Raw genomic sequence first — 13,722 nt, forward strand, 5'->3', positions numbered from 1 at the left:
TTTTATCTGTGCATGAGATTCTGAAGGTGAACTTGACTGTGCTACTTTAATTGTCCAAGCTGATCCAGTGTAAAAATATAAACATGAAGGTTGAATAGTCTATAGGACTTTTAGAGTGCTTTGTATTGTTAATATAAGAGGATAGTAGTAAGGGGAATTTGAGTGTTTTTTAAAATTATTTTGAGCCTTAGTGTCCTGATTTAAAAAGAAACATTCACTTTGATTTCTAATATTGTGGCATTATATTTTACATTCAGATAAGACCTTTACAGATGAAGCCCTGTCTGAACATTAAATATCTCCAGCATTTTGCATAAAAGGAAAAGATTCTTCCTATCCAAAATTCCTCTTCTCTTTTCAAACTACTGCAGGGTGCTCTCTGTGCTGTTGGCCTAGCTGGCTGCTGACTTTCCTCCCCAGAGGTGGTTGCATTTCAGTGGTGCATTTAAATGTATAGTTTGCAAAGCATGTACTGATAGGTACTGCCGATGTCACCTGAAGACAGACCTTCCCTAAGACCCAGCTAGGTACTGGCAGTAAGACGTTGTGTGCTCTTGGTGGAATAAGGGCTGCCGCGAAAGTACAGAAGTGATAGCACATATCCGCATATTACCTCAATATTGGTGCTGCACGTAACAAAATTCATTCCGCACATGGATGGAAAAAATTAGAAGAAACATTGGAAACAACCCCGAATTACTGAGGTTTTCACAGACATACACCACACACATTTATTCAGTAGCAAGGAATTAATACAATTCTGAAATAGACCATTCTGTATTAAAGAAGAGTTCTGCTTCTGCTGTCAGAGAGCAGAGCCAATAATACTCTCAAACACTATTTTTGTATATGCTTTTGAGTACTTATCAATATTAATACACAAAAACAGTGTTGTGTGTCAGTTAAGGTTGGGCTATACATGACATACCTAAAACAAAACCTAAAAAGCAAGAAAATGAAAACTTAAGGCAACCAATGATACATACCCTCTCCTCCACCAAAAATGCACACCACATGACCGTACATCAGAGAGAATAAACTACAACCGTAATTCTGCCCCACTACGGATGTCGTCAGACTTCCAACAGCCCCAACCTCAAATTCCACTGAGCCCACCACTCCAACCATCCCCTCACTATCCCATCTGCATAGCTCTGTGCAACTATACACATTCATGATTGGGGAATTTTATTGGGGAACATGTGTGTCTTGGACCCATTGGTCCAATGTTGTCTGGAGTCAAGCATGTAAGGAGTCTCTCAGCTTCCCCTGCTGTGGGGGCTTTGCATCTGGGCCCTTGCACCGTCTAGCTGACTGCTCAAAACTTGAAAGGAGCTTGTAGTCAGGTCTTTGGGAATGAAGGTAGCTGAAAGTGAACTGCCTCAGACTTTTTCCAAGGCAAATAGACTCAAGACACTGAATATGTTGTTCCTTTTAAAATACAAACTAGAGCTCCAACTCATAGGCCTGTCATAGGGTAGACCATAGTTCTAAGAAGTGGATACAGATTACTGGATCATTTCTAACTTCTCCAAAGAGCGCACTGCTTCTAAAAGGAAGAGTTGTTACTCTGGCTTTGGAAAATTAATCCAATGTACAGTATATTGTTTCAGTTACAAAGATCTTTTAGCTGATGCAGTCAAGACCATGACTCTGGATATCATCCAAATAATGTGGCATGTGGCACTGCATACGAACAAAAGTGCTTAGCCCAGAAAAGGAAGCTTGGTTGGAACCACAGCTTGGTTGGAAGGAGTACTGCAGAAAGGGATCTGAGAGTCATAGTGGACCACAAGCTAAATGAGAGTCAACAGTGTTGCAAAAAAAGCAAACATCCTTCTGGGATGCATTAGCAGGAGTGTTGTAAGCAAGACACGAGAAGTAATTATTCCGCTCTACTCTGCACTGATTAGGCCTCAACTGGAGTATTGTGTCCAGTTCTGGGCACCACATTTCAGGAAAGATGTGGACAAATTGAAGAAAGTCCAGAGAAGAGCAACAAAAATGATTAAAGGTAAGTATGAGGGAAGATTGGAAAAATATGGATTTCTTTAGTCTGGAAAAGAGAAGACTGAGATGGGACATAACAGTTTGCAAGTACATAAAAAGTTGTTACAAGGAGGAGGGAGGAAAAATTGTTCTTCTTAACCTCTGAGGATAGGACAAGAAGCAAAGAGCTAAATTGCAGCAAAGGAGGTTTAAGATTGGATATTAGGAAAATCTTCCTAACTGTCAGGGTGGTTAAGCACTGGAATAAATTGCCTAGGGAGGTTGTGGAATCTCCATCATTGGGGATTTTTAAGAGCAGGTTAGACAAACACCTGTCAGGGTCTAGATATACTTAGTCCTGCCATGAGTGCAGTGGACTGGACTAGATGACCTCTGGAGGTCCCTTCCAGTCCTATGATTCTGTGATCATTGGCCTCCATGGATCTGCTAAAGTTTTGCAGTCATCTACAAGCTTCAGTCTGCTGTATACGTTTTATACCAGGCAGACAGAGTAGAAAAAAACCCAAAGATTCAAAGGTTCTTCACAGAAGCCACTATCTTTCTACTGACAGGCCCCTTCAAAGTAATTTCTCTCCTCGGATCATTGTCCTTTTGCTGACCCAGATGATGGGATCATCTATTGCTCTTATTCTGGGACCATCTTAGTATCGGATACCCTGAGAGGGTAGAAAGTTCTCTCAGTCCTTCCAGGAAACTGCATTTTACCCAACATGCAACATTTACTGTCAGATATTTCTTTTCCATGAGGAGGGGCAAACAGTGCTTGAGGGGTTCTATATGAATCCTAAGACATCTGTTCTTCTCACATTTGGCACCATAATGGTAGTCCAGGTATTTCAGAACTTTGTCTCTGACAGTGGCCAAATACTTCAGAAGAATGTGCAAAAAACCCTGAAATAGGGACATATGGGGTCATCTGCCCCATGAAGATCTCATTCTAACCTCTAACACAGGGGTGGCCAACCTGCGGCTCCGGAGCCACATGCGGCTCTTCAGAAGTTAACATGCGGCTCCTTGTACAGGCACCAACTCCAGGGCTGGAGTTACAGGCGCCAACTTTCCAATGTGAGAAAGTTGGGGGGGGGGGTTGCTCACTGCTCAACCCCTGGCTCTGCCACAGGCCCTGCTGCCACTCCACCCCTTCCCACCCCTTCCCCTGAGCCTGCCGTGCTCTCGCTCCTCCCCCCTCCCTCTCAGAGCCTCCTCCACGACGAAAATAGCAGATTGGGAGGTGCAGGGAGGAAGGGGGAGGCACTGATCGGTGCGGCTGCCGGTGGGTGGGAGGCACTGGGAGCAGGGTGGGGGACTTGATGGGGGGGCTGCTGACATATTACTGTGGCTCTTTGGCAATGTACATTGGTAAATTCTGGCTCCTTCTCAGGCTCAGGTTGGCCACCCCTGCTCTAACAGTTTAAAAATTAGTTTAAGCCCTTTTTTTTTTAATTAGCTATGATTCTGAATATTCTTGTTATCTACTTAAACATCCATGTATTTTGTCAAGTTCATAGTCTAACCAACATCCTGTGTCAATGAATTCCACTGTCTGAAAGCTCATTGTTTGAAAGAATTTTCCCTTGGTTCTTGTGTTACGAGACAGAAGACAAGCTCATGATCTATCTTCTCTAGACCATTCATTCTGTATATTTTGATCATGTCCCCTTTTATTGGACTCTTTCATAAAGTAAACAATTTCAGTTTTTTCACACTCTCAATGAGAATTTTTCCATCCCCTAACATTCTCACTAGCCAATCCAGATGAATTCTGCAATATCCTTTGAAAGCCAACCACTGATTTACCTAATAGCATTATAATATTTTATGTATTATTCTCCAACCCATTCCTTAAACATACTAACTTATTGTTTGCTTTTTTTGACAGCATATTGAACACAGGTCTCCACTGAGTTGTTCACAATAACGCCCAAGTCCTTTTCCCGAACTCATACCGCTAACTTAGAACCTGCAAGCTGTACACAAAACTCACCCAGACTCCCTCAGACTTATGATCAGAAAGCATGTCAAAAAGGTCAAGTTTTCCATGACCATCACAGCTAGGTGGTAAAGTCCTCTAATGTCTGCAAATACTGTAAAAAACTTCCGGGTGTTCGCCACCTGCAGGACTCATGGTCACTCCAGTAGAGCCATAGCTACTTTATGGCTAGAAGAGTTAGAGGGATTCAGCAGAAGAATGGAATGAGGTCACCACCTGAAAGTCCTTACATACATTTAAAAGGCCCAATAGGCTTGATTGGCATCTGCCAATGCTGGGTTCCTCTAGAGGAGAGTACTGAGCACGGTCAGTCTGTACAGGCTTTTTCCTCCCAGAGTCAAGGATCCAATGGGCTCTGCTACTTGAAGCCCCTGGATCCAGATTACCACATATGTAAATGCAGAAACATTTTCCCCTACCTGTAAATTGGGTTTGTGACAATCTAGAACACTCTTAGGTGTTTGTGAGCTAATATTCATAAGCAACTTAGTTGTCAGTCTTATTTGTTTAAAAAGCTGCACTCCAGTCTCTGCAGGTTTGTTACTGTTACTTTATCAATTTACTTCATGAATGTGTTCAAAATCTAAGAGATAGCAACTGAAGCACAGGAACCAGCCTGTAGAAGTAGTGCAGCTGGAAACACCAGGGGGGGGGGGGGGAGCGGATAAAAAATAAAATAAAGATAAAAACACTTTTGGAGGCCCATGACAGGCCACTCCACCTAGCAAATTCAAACACCACAGGAAAACCAAGTCCAGATTGTCAAACGAGTGGGAGCAGAAACAAGCCACTCAAGTGTATGCAGTAAAGATGACTCTTTTCAACATTCCACCTTTTTGGCACTAGATTGCCATTTTCTCTTCCTATTCCATCTATTTTATGGAAACATATAATGAACATTCTGAAATGACATACATACCACTACAAAAGTTCAAACTCTGAGAATCAACGGATAGATAAATAGAGGAGTATAATGTCAATATTAATCTCTCTCTTTTCAGAGCCATTTTTCTGAAGTGATTAATTCTCCTGGCAAGGAGCCTTTTCCTGTTGTAATTTGTAAAACATCTTCCAATACCACAAGCATACTAAAACAGCTCCAAACATGTAAGTAGTTCCAAAGTCCCAGAATTCATTACATTTAATTCAGTGTTCATCTTGCCACAAGCTATTAGTCATTGTTTTGGAACCCATCTCAGTATAAAATTGAATACTAACAACTGTTAAAATAATTTTAAAAGTTCTGATTTAAACCAACAAAAGCAATGAAATTCAGAGTCATGGCTTTACATCTGAATCTCTATCCTTAATTAACCCCAATGTAAGTTAGTATAGAGCAATGAAAATAGAGTGTTATCATATGCATCTGTGCCTGAGCACTACAGCACACATTGAGGCAAGTATTAAAATTTCAACATTACAGCTCAACTCCATTCTTTTAAGTCAAAAAGTTTACTGTAGAACAGTGCTTCCCAAACTGTGAACCATGGCTTCCTTGGGGAATCACAAAGGGTTCATAGGAGAGCCACAAGCGTTTGGGAAAAAATGTAATCCACATTCCTTTAACAAAACATGCCTTTAACAATAACAATTGTTTTGTGGGGGAAGGGCAGGGGAGTTTCCTAATTAAAAGACTATTAAAGTAGGCTTTAAAAAAAAACTGAATCTTATCTATGGGTCTGCATCTTATGCAGGTAGCCTTCAGCAGAAAGTGTCTCAGCTAAAATCCCCTGCTGGAGCAGAGCGCAAAGAAGCTCCTAGCACCAGAAGCAGCAGCACCAACACTAGGAGATAGGGGAAGGGTGCTGAGGGAGAGACGTGTGCATCTTGTTTATAATGGAACAATTTTTTCCAACTGCTAAGCTTACATGTAGCTAACCTCAGCTGAAGACAAAAAGGATTTTAATAATGTTAAACAGAAAAGTAGACAATATGACACCACCACCTAATGTTTGGATTTTTCAGGTCTTGATATTACTGTACGAAGTCCATAGCCACAATGTGTCATTTGTTTTCAAAGGTTAGTAAATTAAAGTATGAGGCCAGAGAAACTACTAAGACCTTTAGAAACCAAACACCTAGAATTCGTAAATCAGAGCCCAGAAACAAGAAGAACTGAAGCAGCAAAACAAAAGTTATGTCTAAAGAAGCAACTGTTCCTCAAAAAGCCTTAGAAGCATGTTATGTTGCGGCCATGTGAATTGCAAAATGTAAACAAGTGCACAACGTTGGTGAAATCCTATTTTCACCAGCAACAGACAGGTCGAATTATGATGGGGAATAAGCAGCCATAGCACTGAAAACCAGTCCTATATCAAATATCATCCGTCGATGCACTGATAATCTTGGAGAAAATGTCCAGGACTAGTTGATAAAACAAGTTAAGAAGAGTCAATATTTTGCACCGCAGCTTGATGAATCTACAGACAGCCAAAATGGCTCAGCTTCTATGTTATATAAGACTTGTCAAAACAGGCACAATAGTTGAAGAACTTTTATTTTGCAAATAAATACCAATCCATATACCAATCCAAATAACTGGTGAGGAAATATTCAAGATAGACGATAAATTCATAGTGGATGAAGATCCTAACTGGGATGTGTGTGTGGAACTGTGCACTGTTGGGGCAGCAGAAAGCAGAGTGGGGTTGCCGCATGAGTAAAGTGGCACAAGCAGCAATTTGGACACTCTGAATGATTCATCTCCAAGCTTTGGAAAGAAAGAGATTGCAACCTGAAGTACATGAGGCCCTCAACAGTGTTCTTAAACCTGTTAATTTTATAAAAATCCCTGGCAGTGAACGCATTGTTTTAATATGCTGTGCGAAGACATGGGCTCTGACCACACTCAGCTTCTGTTTCACGTTGAACTCGGGAGATTGGCATGTGGGAAGTGTGTCACAACACGTCTGAATTGTGACACAATCAGAATTTTTGTCTTTGGGAAAACAGACCTTGCAGATTATATGTACAATGTGGACTTCCTGACTATGTTAGCTTACCTGGTGGACATTTGTGTCCAGCTGAATGCACTTAACCTAAAACTTCAAGGTAAAAATATAAATATGTAGATATGAAAGAAAACTGGGGGATTCATGAAGGTTTGTCTTTAAAGAGGTCACAAGGAAAAGGAAATTACTGAGATCCAGTGTTATCAGACTTTTTAAAAGAACAGAATTAAAGTGATCAAAACACTATTAAAGACCAAATATTAACTCATTTGTCTGGATTGTATTCCCATTTTCATTATTATTTTCCTGGAGTTGAATAAGAATCTCCAGATACTGATTGGATTCAAAACCCATTATCAGTAACAGCTTCCAACCTTAACTATCTCACCTCAAGAAAATCTCTTAGAACTGTTTAGTGATCACAAAATGAAGACTAAAGTTTTCAAATTTAACAAACCAGGAATTTTGGATTTCTCTTAAAGAAGACTACAAAGAATTCAGCAATGAAGCTGTAAAAGTGCTGCTTCCATTCACTTCATTCTCTGAGTTTGGGTTTTCAGCAATGAATTCTGTGGAAACTAAACACAGAAATTGTTTCAACTTGGAAAATGCCCTTCTGTCTGGCGCTATCAGAGTCTCAACCAAACATTGTTCAACTATGCAGTTTGAAACATGACTATTCTTCCCACTAAAATCTTAGCTACGTCCAAACACCAAAAAATCCCTTTTTAAAGATTATAGTTCTAAAAATCTGGATGAGATCCGTTTATACAATTAAACAAACTGTATGCAGTTGAATAAAGTCACAAAACCACTCAAACTCTAGTGTCCCTCTTGAAGCTAGCATCCTGAACTCCTGAATTTAGTGTCCTGAGTGTGCCAAAAAATGGTATTTGGTTGTGGTGAGCCACCAAGTTTTAAAGTCTCTCTAAAGGGGCCGCAGCACTAAAATTTTTGTGAACCACACCTTTAGAAAAGCCCTTGGTAACCAATTTGCTTTTTTAATCTTTCAATAAGTACCACAGAAAGCGCCAATAGAGCCAAAAAGTACAAATTTATCATGTCACTATGTAGTAGGAAGAGTTTATGAGTTAGCATGCCTGGAACCAATTAAATAATATAAAAGTTACATCCACTAACTCAACAGTTTATCATTAAAATACTAACAAAGCAGCAGTCCAAACTAAGAACCTCACAGTATTTTTTTATTTATAAAATTGGCCAATTTCATTAGCGCATGATATAAAACTAATCTGAAACATATCTGCCTTGTTCTAGAGAAAGGTCAGCCTTTATTTTAAAATATTTAATATACTTTTTAAATCCTCCTGAAATAAGCAGTTGGGTGCCAAGATACAAGTCAGAACATTTTGTCTTTGTTTTGCTACAGTCAAGTTACAAACCCCTGGAAAGATTATGTATCTAACAAAAACGGGTAGAACCAGGCCTGCAGACAGCCACCAAACTAAGACACCGTACAATTAAGCCAAATCACAAAAATGTCAGTCCATTGACATGACTAATGTACATAGACAGATTAAAACTATGTATTTTAAAACCAAAATTACCAATAATGCAAATGCATAGATTTTTGTTCTTTAAAGATTTAAATTTCATTTTGAACAGTCCATTTGATGCCAGACATCTGTTATTTCCGAAACAAAATTATAAGACACTAACTTATGTCCGAATTTCCAAAACTTGACCATTCCCAGAGCTGACAAGTTATTCATTCATGTTGAATCCTTTAAGTCAGTTTAGGATTTGGCTTTTGTGACAATTCAGGGCAACTGCACCTGTATTTCTCCTCAGTGGTTCAGCAAGGGCACCCATTCTTGGCTTCCAGCTCCCCAGCCATTGCCTTTCTGGGTGGAGACCCGCATCTCTCCCCGTTTTGACCCGGATATTCCCAGGCTGTACAGTTCCCTTTCTTCATTGTATTTTCCAGCAAAGACTGTCTGACTAAACTGACCTGCTTACTTCTCTTCAGAGACTGATGACAGAGTGATTGTCAACAGTTACCATGCAGCACTTCCTATGCAAGTCTATTTTATTCTTAATGTAAAACTCATTACAGAGAAAATAAATTAAAAACAACAAAAGAACCTATACGCATGCTAACAAGCTTATCAGACATCACCCTAGAATATGTTCTGGCAGGCTCAGTCCTTCCAAACCTGTCCTAAGGATTGGGGCCTTCTGTGAACCAGGAGTCCTGCCTGTTGTCTGGATCAGGAAGAAGGGCAGGCACTGAGCCAGCTTAAACTCAGGCTTTCCATCCAAAAGTTTGTCTTTGTCTGTTAGTCTCTGAAAAATCCAGTGTGAATTAGTATATACATATCTCCCCAGGGGAGTGGCTTCAAAAGCTGATAATGAAGGAAGCTTATTAGCATCACCCCTCCCTACTAGGGAAGGTACATAAAAATCCACAACAAACAAACACATACACAACTGCGTTTTCAATATAATGTACGCCAAAGGTGTTAAACTTATTTCAATAAGGTTTAAATTAACTTGAATCCCATAAGGTTTATTTAGGGTATTACAGGATATTGTCAGGCTGTCACAGATCACTCAGTAGCTATGGTGTGCTAGGTGCTGCGTTATGTGAATCCATAGCCACTATCCCAGAGGGCTTGCAATCTAAATTATACAAAGGATACATCATTTTACCCTTATTAAACCAATCCCAATCTATATATTACACCAAGTTATATAACAACCTGAAAAAACAAAGATTGTGACACCAAAATGTATCTTGTGTAACCTACATAAACACACATTATCCATGTAAACACTCTAGAAATGGGAATAAAGCCTATCAATCTGTGTTCCAAAGTACAGGATAGCTATGTAATATAGATCACTGAATGGAAAGTAAGGATTATTTTCATCTTCTCTTCCTCAGTCTTGTGCTTTTGACTTTTTTCCAGGTGCTTTGTCAATTACAGTACTTAAGAAGAAAGGAACATCAGGAGCTAAAGGTCTCCATTTCAGAGAGAGTTGTATCAAAAGCAATCATGATTAGAGCTGGTCAAAAATTTTCTGATAGACTTTTCAGCAGGAAAATGCAGATTCAATGGAATCAAAACGTTCCACGGGAACGTGTCAATTTTGTTGAAATTTTTGATAGAAACAAGGCAAGCAGCCAGGAAAGATGCCCAGCCAGCCTGCTTACATGGTTTCCTGCCAGCCCAGGCTGCCCCAGATCCCTGAGCAGCTGTCACCCTATGCTGCCCAATCCCCCAGGGAGCTGGCTGTCTGGGAAACAGGGCATTCCCAGGAGACAGCTGCCCAAGGCAAGCTAAAAATTCCATTTTCCAGAAAAGAAAAATTGCATTTTCCAGGCAGCTCTCATCATGATAAATAGTTGAGTTAGCCTAATAGAAAAGGTATTGAAGAAAAGGATCAAATAACTTTTCACTAGGTAGTTTTATTTGGAAAACAGAAAATATTATCAGACTCACCAAGCCAGCAGTAAGAGAAGGAGCAGACTGTCCTAGAGACTGGTTTCTCATACGGACCAGGTTTGAGGTTTCTCCAGCTGGCTGCCATGTTGATTGTCCCACTCCACTGTGCACACTGCTGGATAAGGGAAGCAGTTGCTTTCCTTTAAAAACAAAACATGATCTTAATATTTTAACACTTTAATGAATTATAGGTTACATAATACAATACTTAACCAAATGCAGGGTTTAGGCAATGGTTTTCTAATCTATAATCATTCCCATGGCTCTTCTATGAACCCTCTCCAATTTATCAACTTTCTTCTTGAATTATCAACATCAGACCTGGCTACAATATTCCAGCAGCATCCCACCAATGCCAAAAACAGAGGTAAAAGCATCTATACTCCTATTCAAGATTCCCTTGAATATGAATCCCAGGATCAGATTAGTTCTTTTGGTCACAGTGTCACACAGAGCTCATATTCAGCTGATTATCCACCACAACCCCAACATCTTTTTCAGAGTCAGTCTACCCCATTCCATGACTATGGCCTACATCCTTCGTTCCTAGATATATCTATTTATATTTAGCCATATTAAAACAAATATTGTTTATCTGTGCCCAGTTTACCAAGTGATCCAGATTGCTCTGAATCAATGACCTGTCTTCTTCATTATTTACCACTCTCCCAATTGCTGTGTCATCTGCAAAAAAAATCCTTCTGGGATCCCACTGGTAACACCCGCTCAGTGATGATTTTGCGTTTATAGTTACATTTTGAGACCTATCAGTTAGCCAGTTTTTAATGCATTTAATGTGTGCCATGTTAATTTTATATTGTTCTACTTTTTTAATCAAAATGTCGTGAGGAACCAAGTCAAATGCCTTACAAAAGTCTAAGTATATTACTTCAATACTATTACTCTTATCAACCAAACTTGTAACCTCATAAAAAAAAAATATAGATATATATAGATATATCAAGTTAGCTTGACAGGATCTATTTCCCATAAGCACATGTTGATTTTCCTTAATCACCCTGCTTTCATTTTTTATTAATATAGTCCCAATTCAGGTACTCCATTATCTTGCCCAGGATCAATGTCAGGCTGACAAGACCTATAACTACCCAGGTCATCCTGTTCAACCTTTTCAAAAGCTGGCAAAGTACTCTTCCGAATTCCCTGAAATCATCTACTATCTGCAAGATATCTCATGACGGATATCTCATTAGTGCTAATATGAGCAATGGATCCTTGCCTGCAGGCTTCAGACGCCTATTCAATCTTAGAGTCTTGTGTCTTGGCTCCGGGAAGGCACTATACTGTCCTGTTGCCCACTTGTCCCCTGCAGAATGTTCTTTCGATTTTTCTGAGCACTGAATCCCCAACAAGGATCATTTGTCTTCCTTGGATGGCTAGAGAACTCTTCGTTGGCAAGTTTGATTTTCTTACAGGTTGGGCCAAGCTGCCATCCACACATCCTGTACCTCTCCTCATTCCTTTGGACCTGCTGGATCTTGAGAGCTATCTTCCATAGTTTCACTACGTTCCATACTAGGTTCTCAACAGGGAAACTCACAGCCACCCAAATTCTACACTATCATGGAGACTAAAGTACACTCCAACTTTCACAACTCTATTTGATTAATCATTATGAGAAGACACCAGTCTATTCTATAATTGAGACTGCGAAAAACCTTCTTTTATAAGCTTGATTATATGCATTTGATTTTGACTCTCCCACACTATATAGCCAAACTGCAAATGATCTGTATGAAATCTCACAGATGGAGTTTTAGGTCAGGATAGATTACCCACCCACTTTTAAGGGAAAGCAAGTGTAACAAAAGCAAAAGAGATGTTTGAAGTTTAAGTTTATTTAACAGGAAAATATTTGATAATGCTACAATTAAATACAATACACAACAGACAACGCAACTTCTTCACTCCTTTTTATTGCAGAGGGTGGGTCTTTGAAGGCATCATAATTTCAGTTCTCTTTCACTTGGTGTAAATAGCTTAGTCCTTGACCTTCTGGGTGTTGGATACATTTAAATCACGTACAGTAGACATCTCAGGACAGACACATTCTTAAGTCAAGTTTACTATTTATATTTAACTAGTCACACTATTGTTCAGAAGTCAGAATTATATCCCCAAAATTTCTACTTACGTTCTGCTACTACTGACAGATACATACATTTACAAAATTCCCCATGCTGGAATTCACAACAGCCTCAAATATCTAGCCTGATTTAGGAAAAGGGAATAGACCTCGTGTTTTCCTAGCATTCCAGTAACTACACTAATAAGCAGCTCTTTAAATTAGCAGATTTCCAATCAAGAGGAACATTATACATTCCTCATCACCATTTGCAACACCTTCTGCAGTACTAATACATTTTGTACCTTTTACAGTAAGTCTCTCGGAGCTGTTTAAACTTCAACTTTCAAAAAAGTTTGAAGAAAGATACTGTACATATCTTTAACAGACTAAGACTACATTCCTTAAAAATTAAGTAACAATGATACATAACATGTCTTGCCTTTAAACCAGTCATATTTCTGATATATGGAATAGCATTACTTAAGCTATAGGCAGAATTTATCTTTCAGAACTTTATGTTCCATCCATATTTGATTGCTTTCCCTTTTTTGGCATGGACAGTGGGAGTGCAATGCCCCTGTTATTCATATTCCAAGAATCCCAAAACTGCTATGAGCAAATTCTCAAACATCTAGTATACTCTTATTTACAGTTAAACGAGGAAGAGCCTGTAGTTTTACTACATTACTTAAAATAGAGGACAACAAAAGCAAGATTTGGAGACCTGGGTTCAAGTCCCCACTTTGCCACAGATTTCTTGTGTAACTTTGCGCACAGGATAGATCATCTATTATTTTTTTTTAAATTATATAGATTTTTATTCAAATTAAATGTGTTTAAAGTTGACAATCTATAAGGCCTAAACTTATTAAAATAATTGAAAAATAAATATAAAAAATAATATTCAACCAGTGCAAGTTTACTGCCCTGGAAAATACGCCCTTCCTCGCAACATGATTACCCATCTGCAGTTCTTGCTTCAGGAAAAGTTTGCAGCTATCAACATGCAGGACTGGGTCAGAATTCATGAGGGAATCAACAGGATTGCTGTGTTAGCTTCCACATGGCTTATCCTGTTACGGTTGCATGCAAATACGCAAAACTCCACAGCCTTCCTCCTCCCGACCCCCCAGCACATTTCTGGACAAAAATTCAAACCCCACTCATACTTGGGACAAATTATTTTATCCCCTATTCTATGGGCTATGTATC

General features: G+C 39.3%; 1 protein-coding gene across 5 annotated transcripts in view; it reads right to left on the minus strand.

Moving 5' to 3' along the window:
• The window catches only part of MAST2 (microtubule associated serine/threonine kinase 2), a 320,067-nt gene that overhangs the window by 268,060 nt on the left and 38,285 nt on the right, over positions 1-13,722 (minus strand). For all 5 annotated transcript variants that reach the window (XM_034779933.1, XM_034779932.1, XM_034779940.1 and 2 more), the window contains exon 3: positions 10,419-10,561. In XM_034779933.1, the coding sequence (XP_034635824.1) occupies positions 10,419-10,561 (143 nt within the window). The remainder of the gene's footprint in view (positions 1-10,418; positions 10,562-13,722) is intronic.

This window comes from Trachemys scripta, chromosome 8 (assembly GCF_013100865.1).
Source record: "Trachemys scripta elegans isolate TJP31775 chromosome 8, CAS_Tse_1.0, whole genome shotgun sequence".
Taxonomy (NCBI): domain Eukaryota; kingdom Metazoa; phylum Chordata; order Testudines; family Emydidae; genus Trachemys; species Trachemys scripta.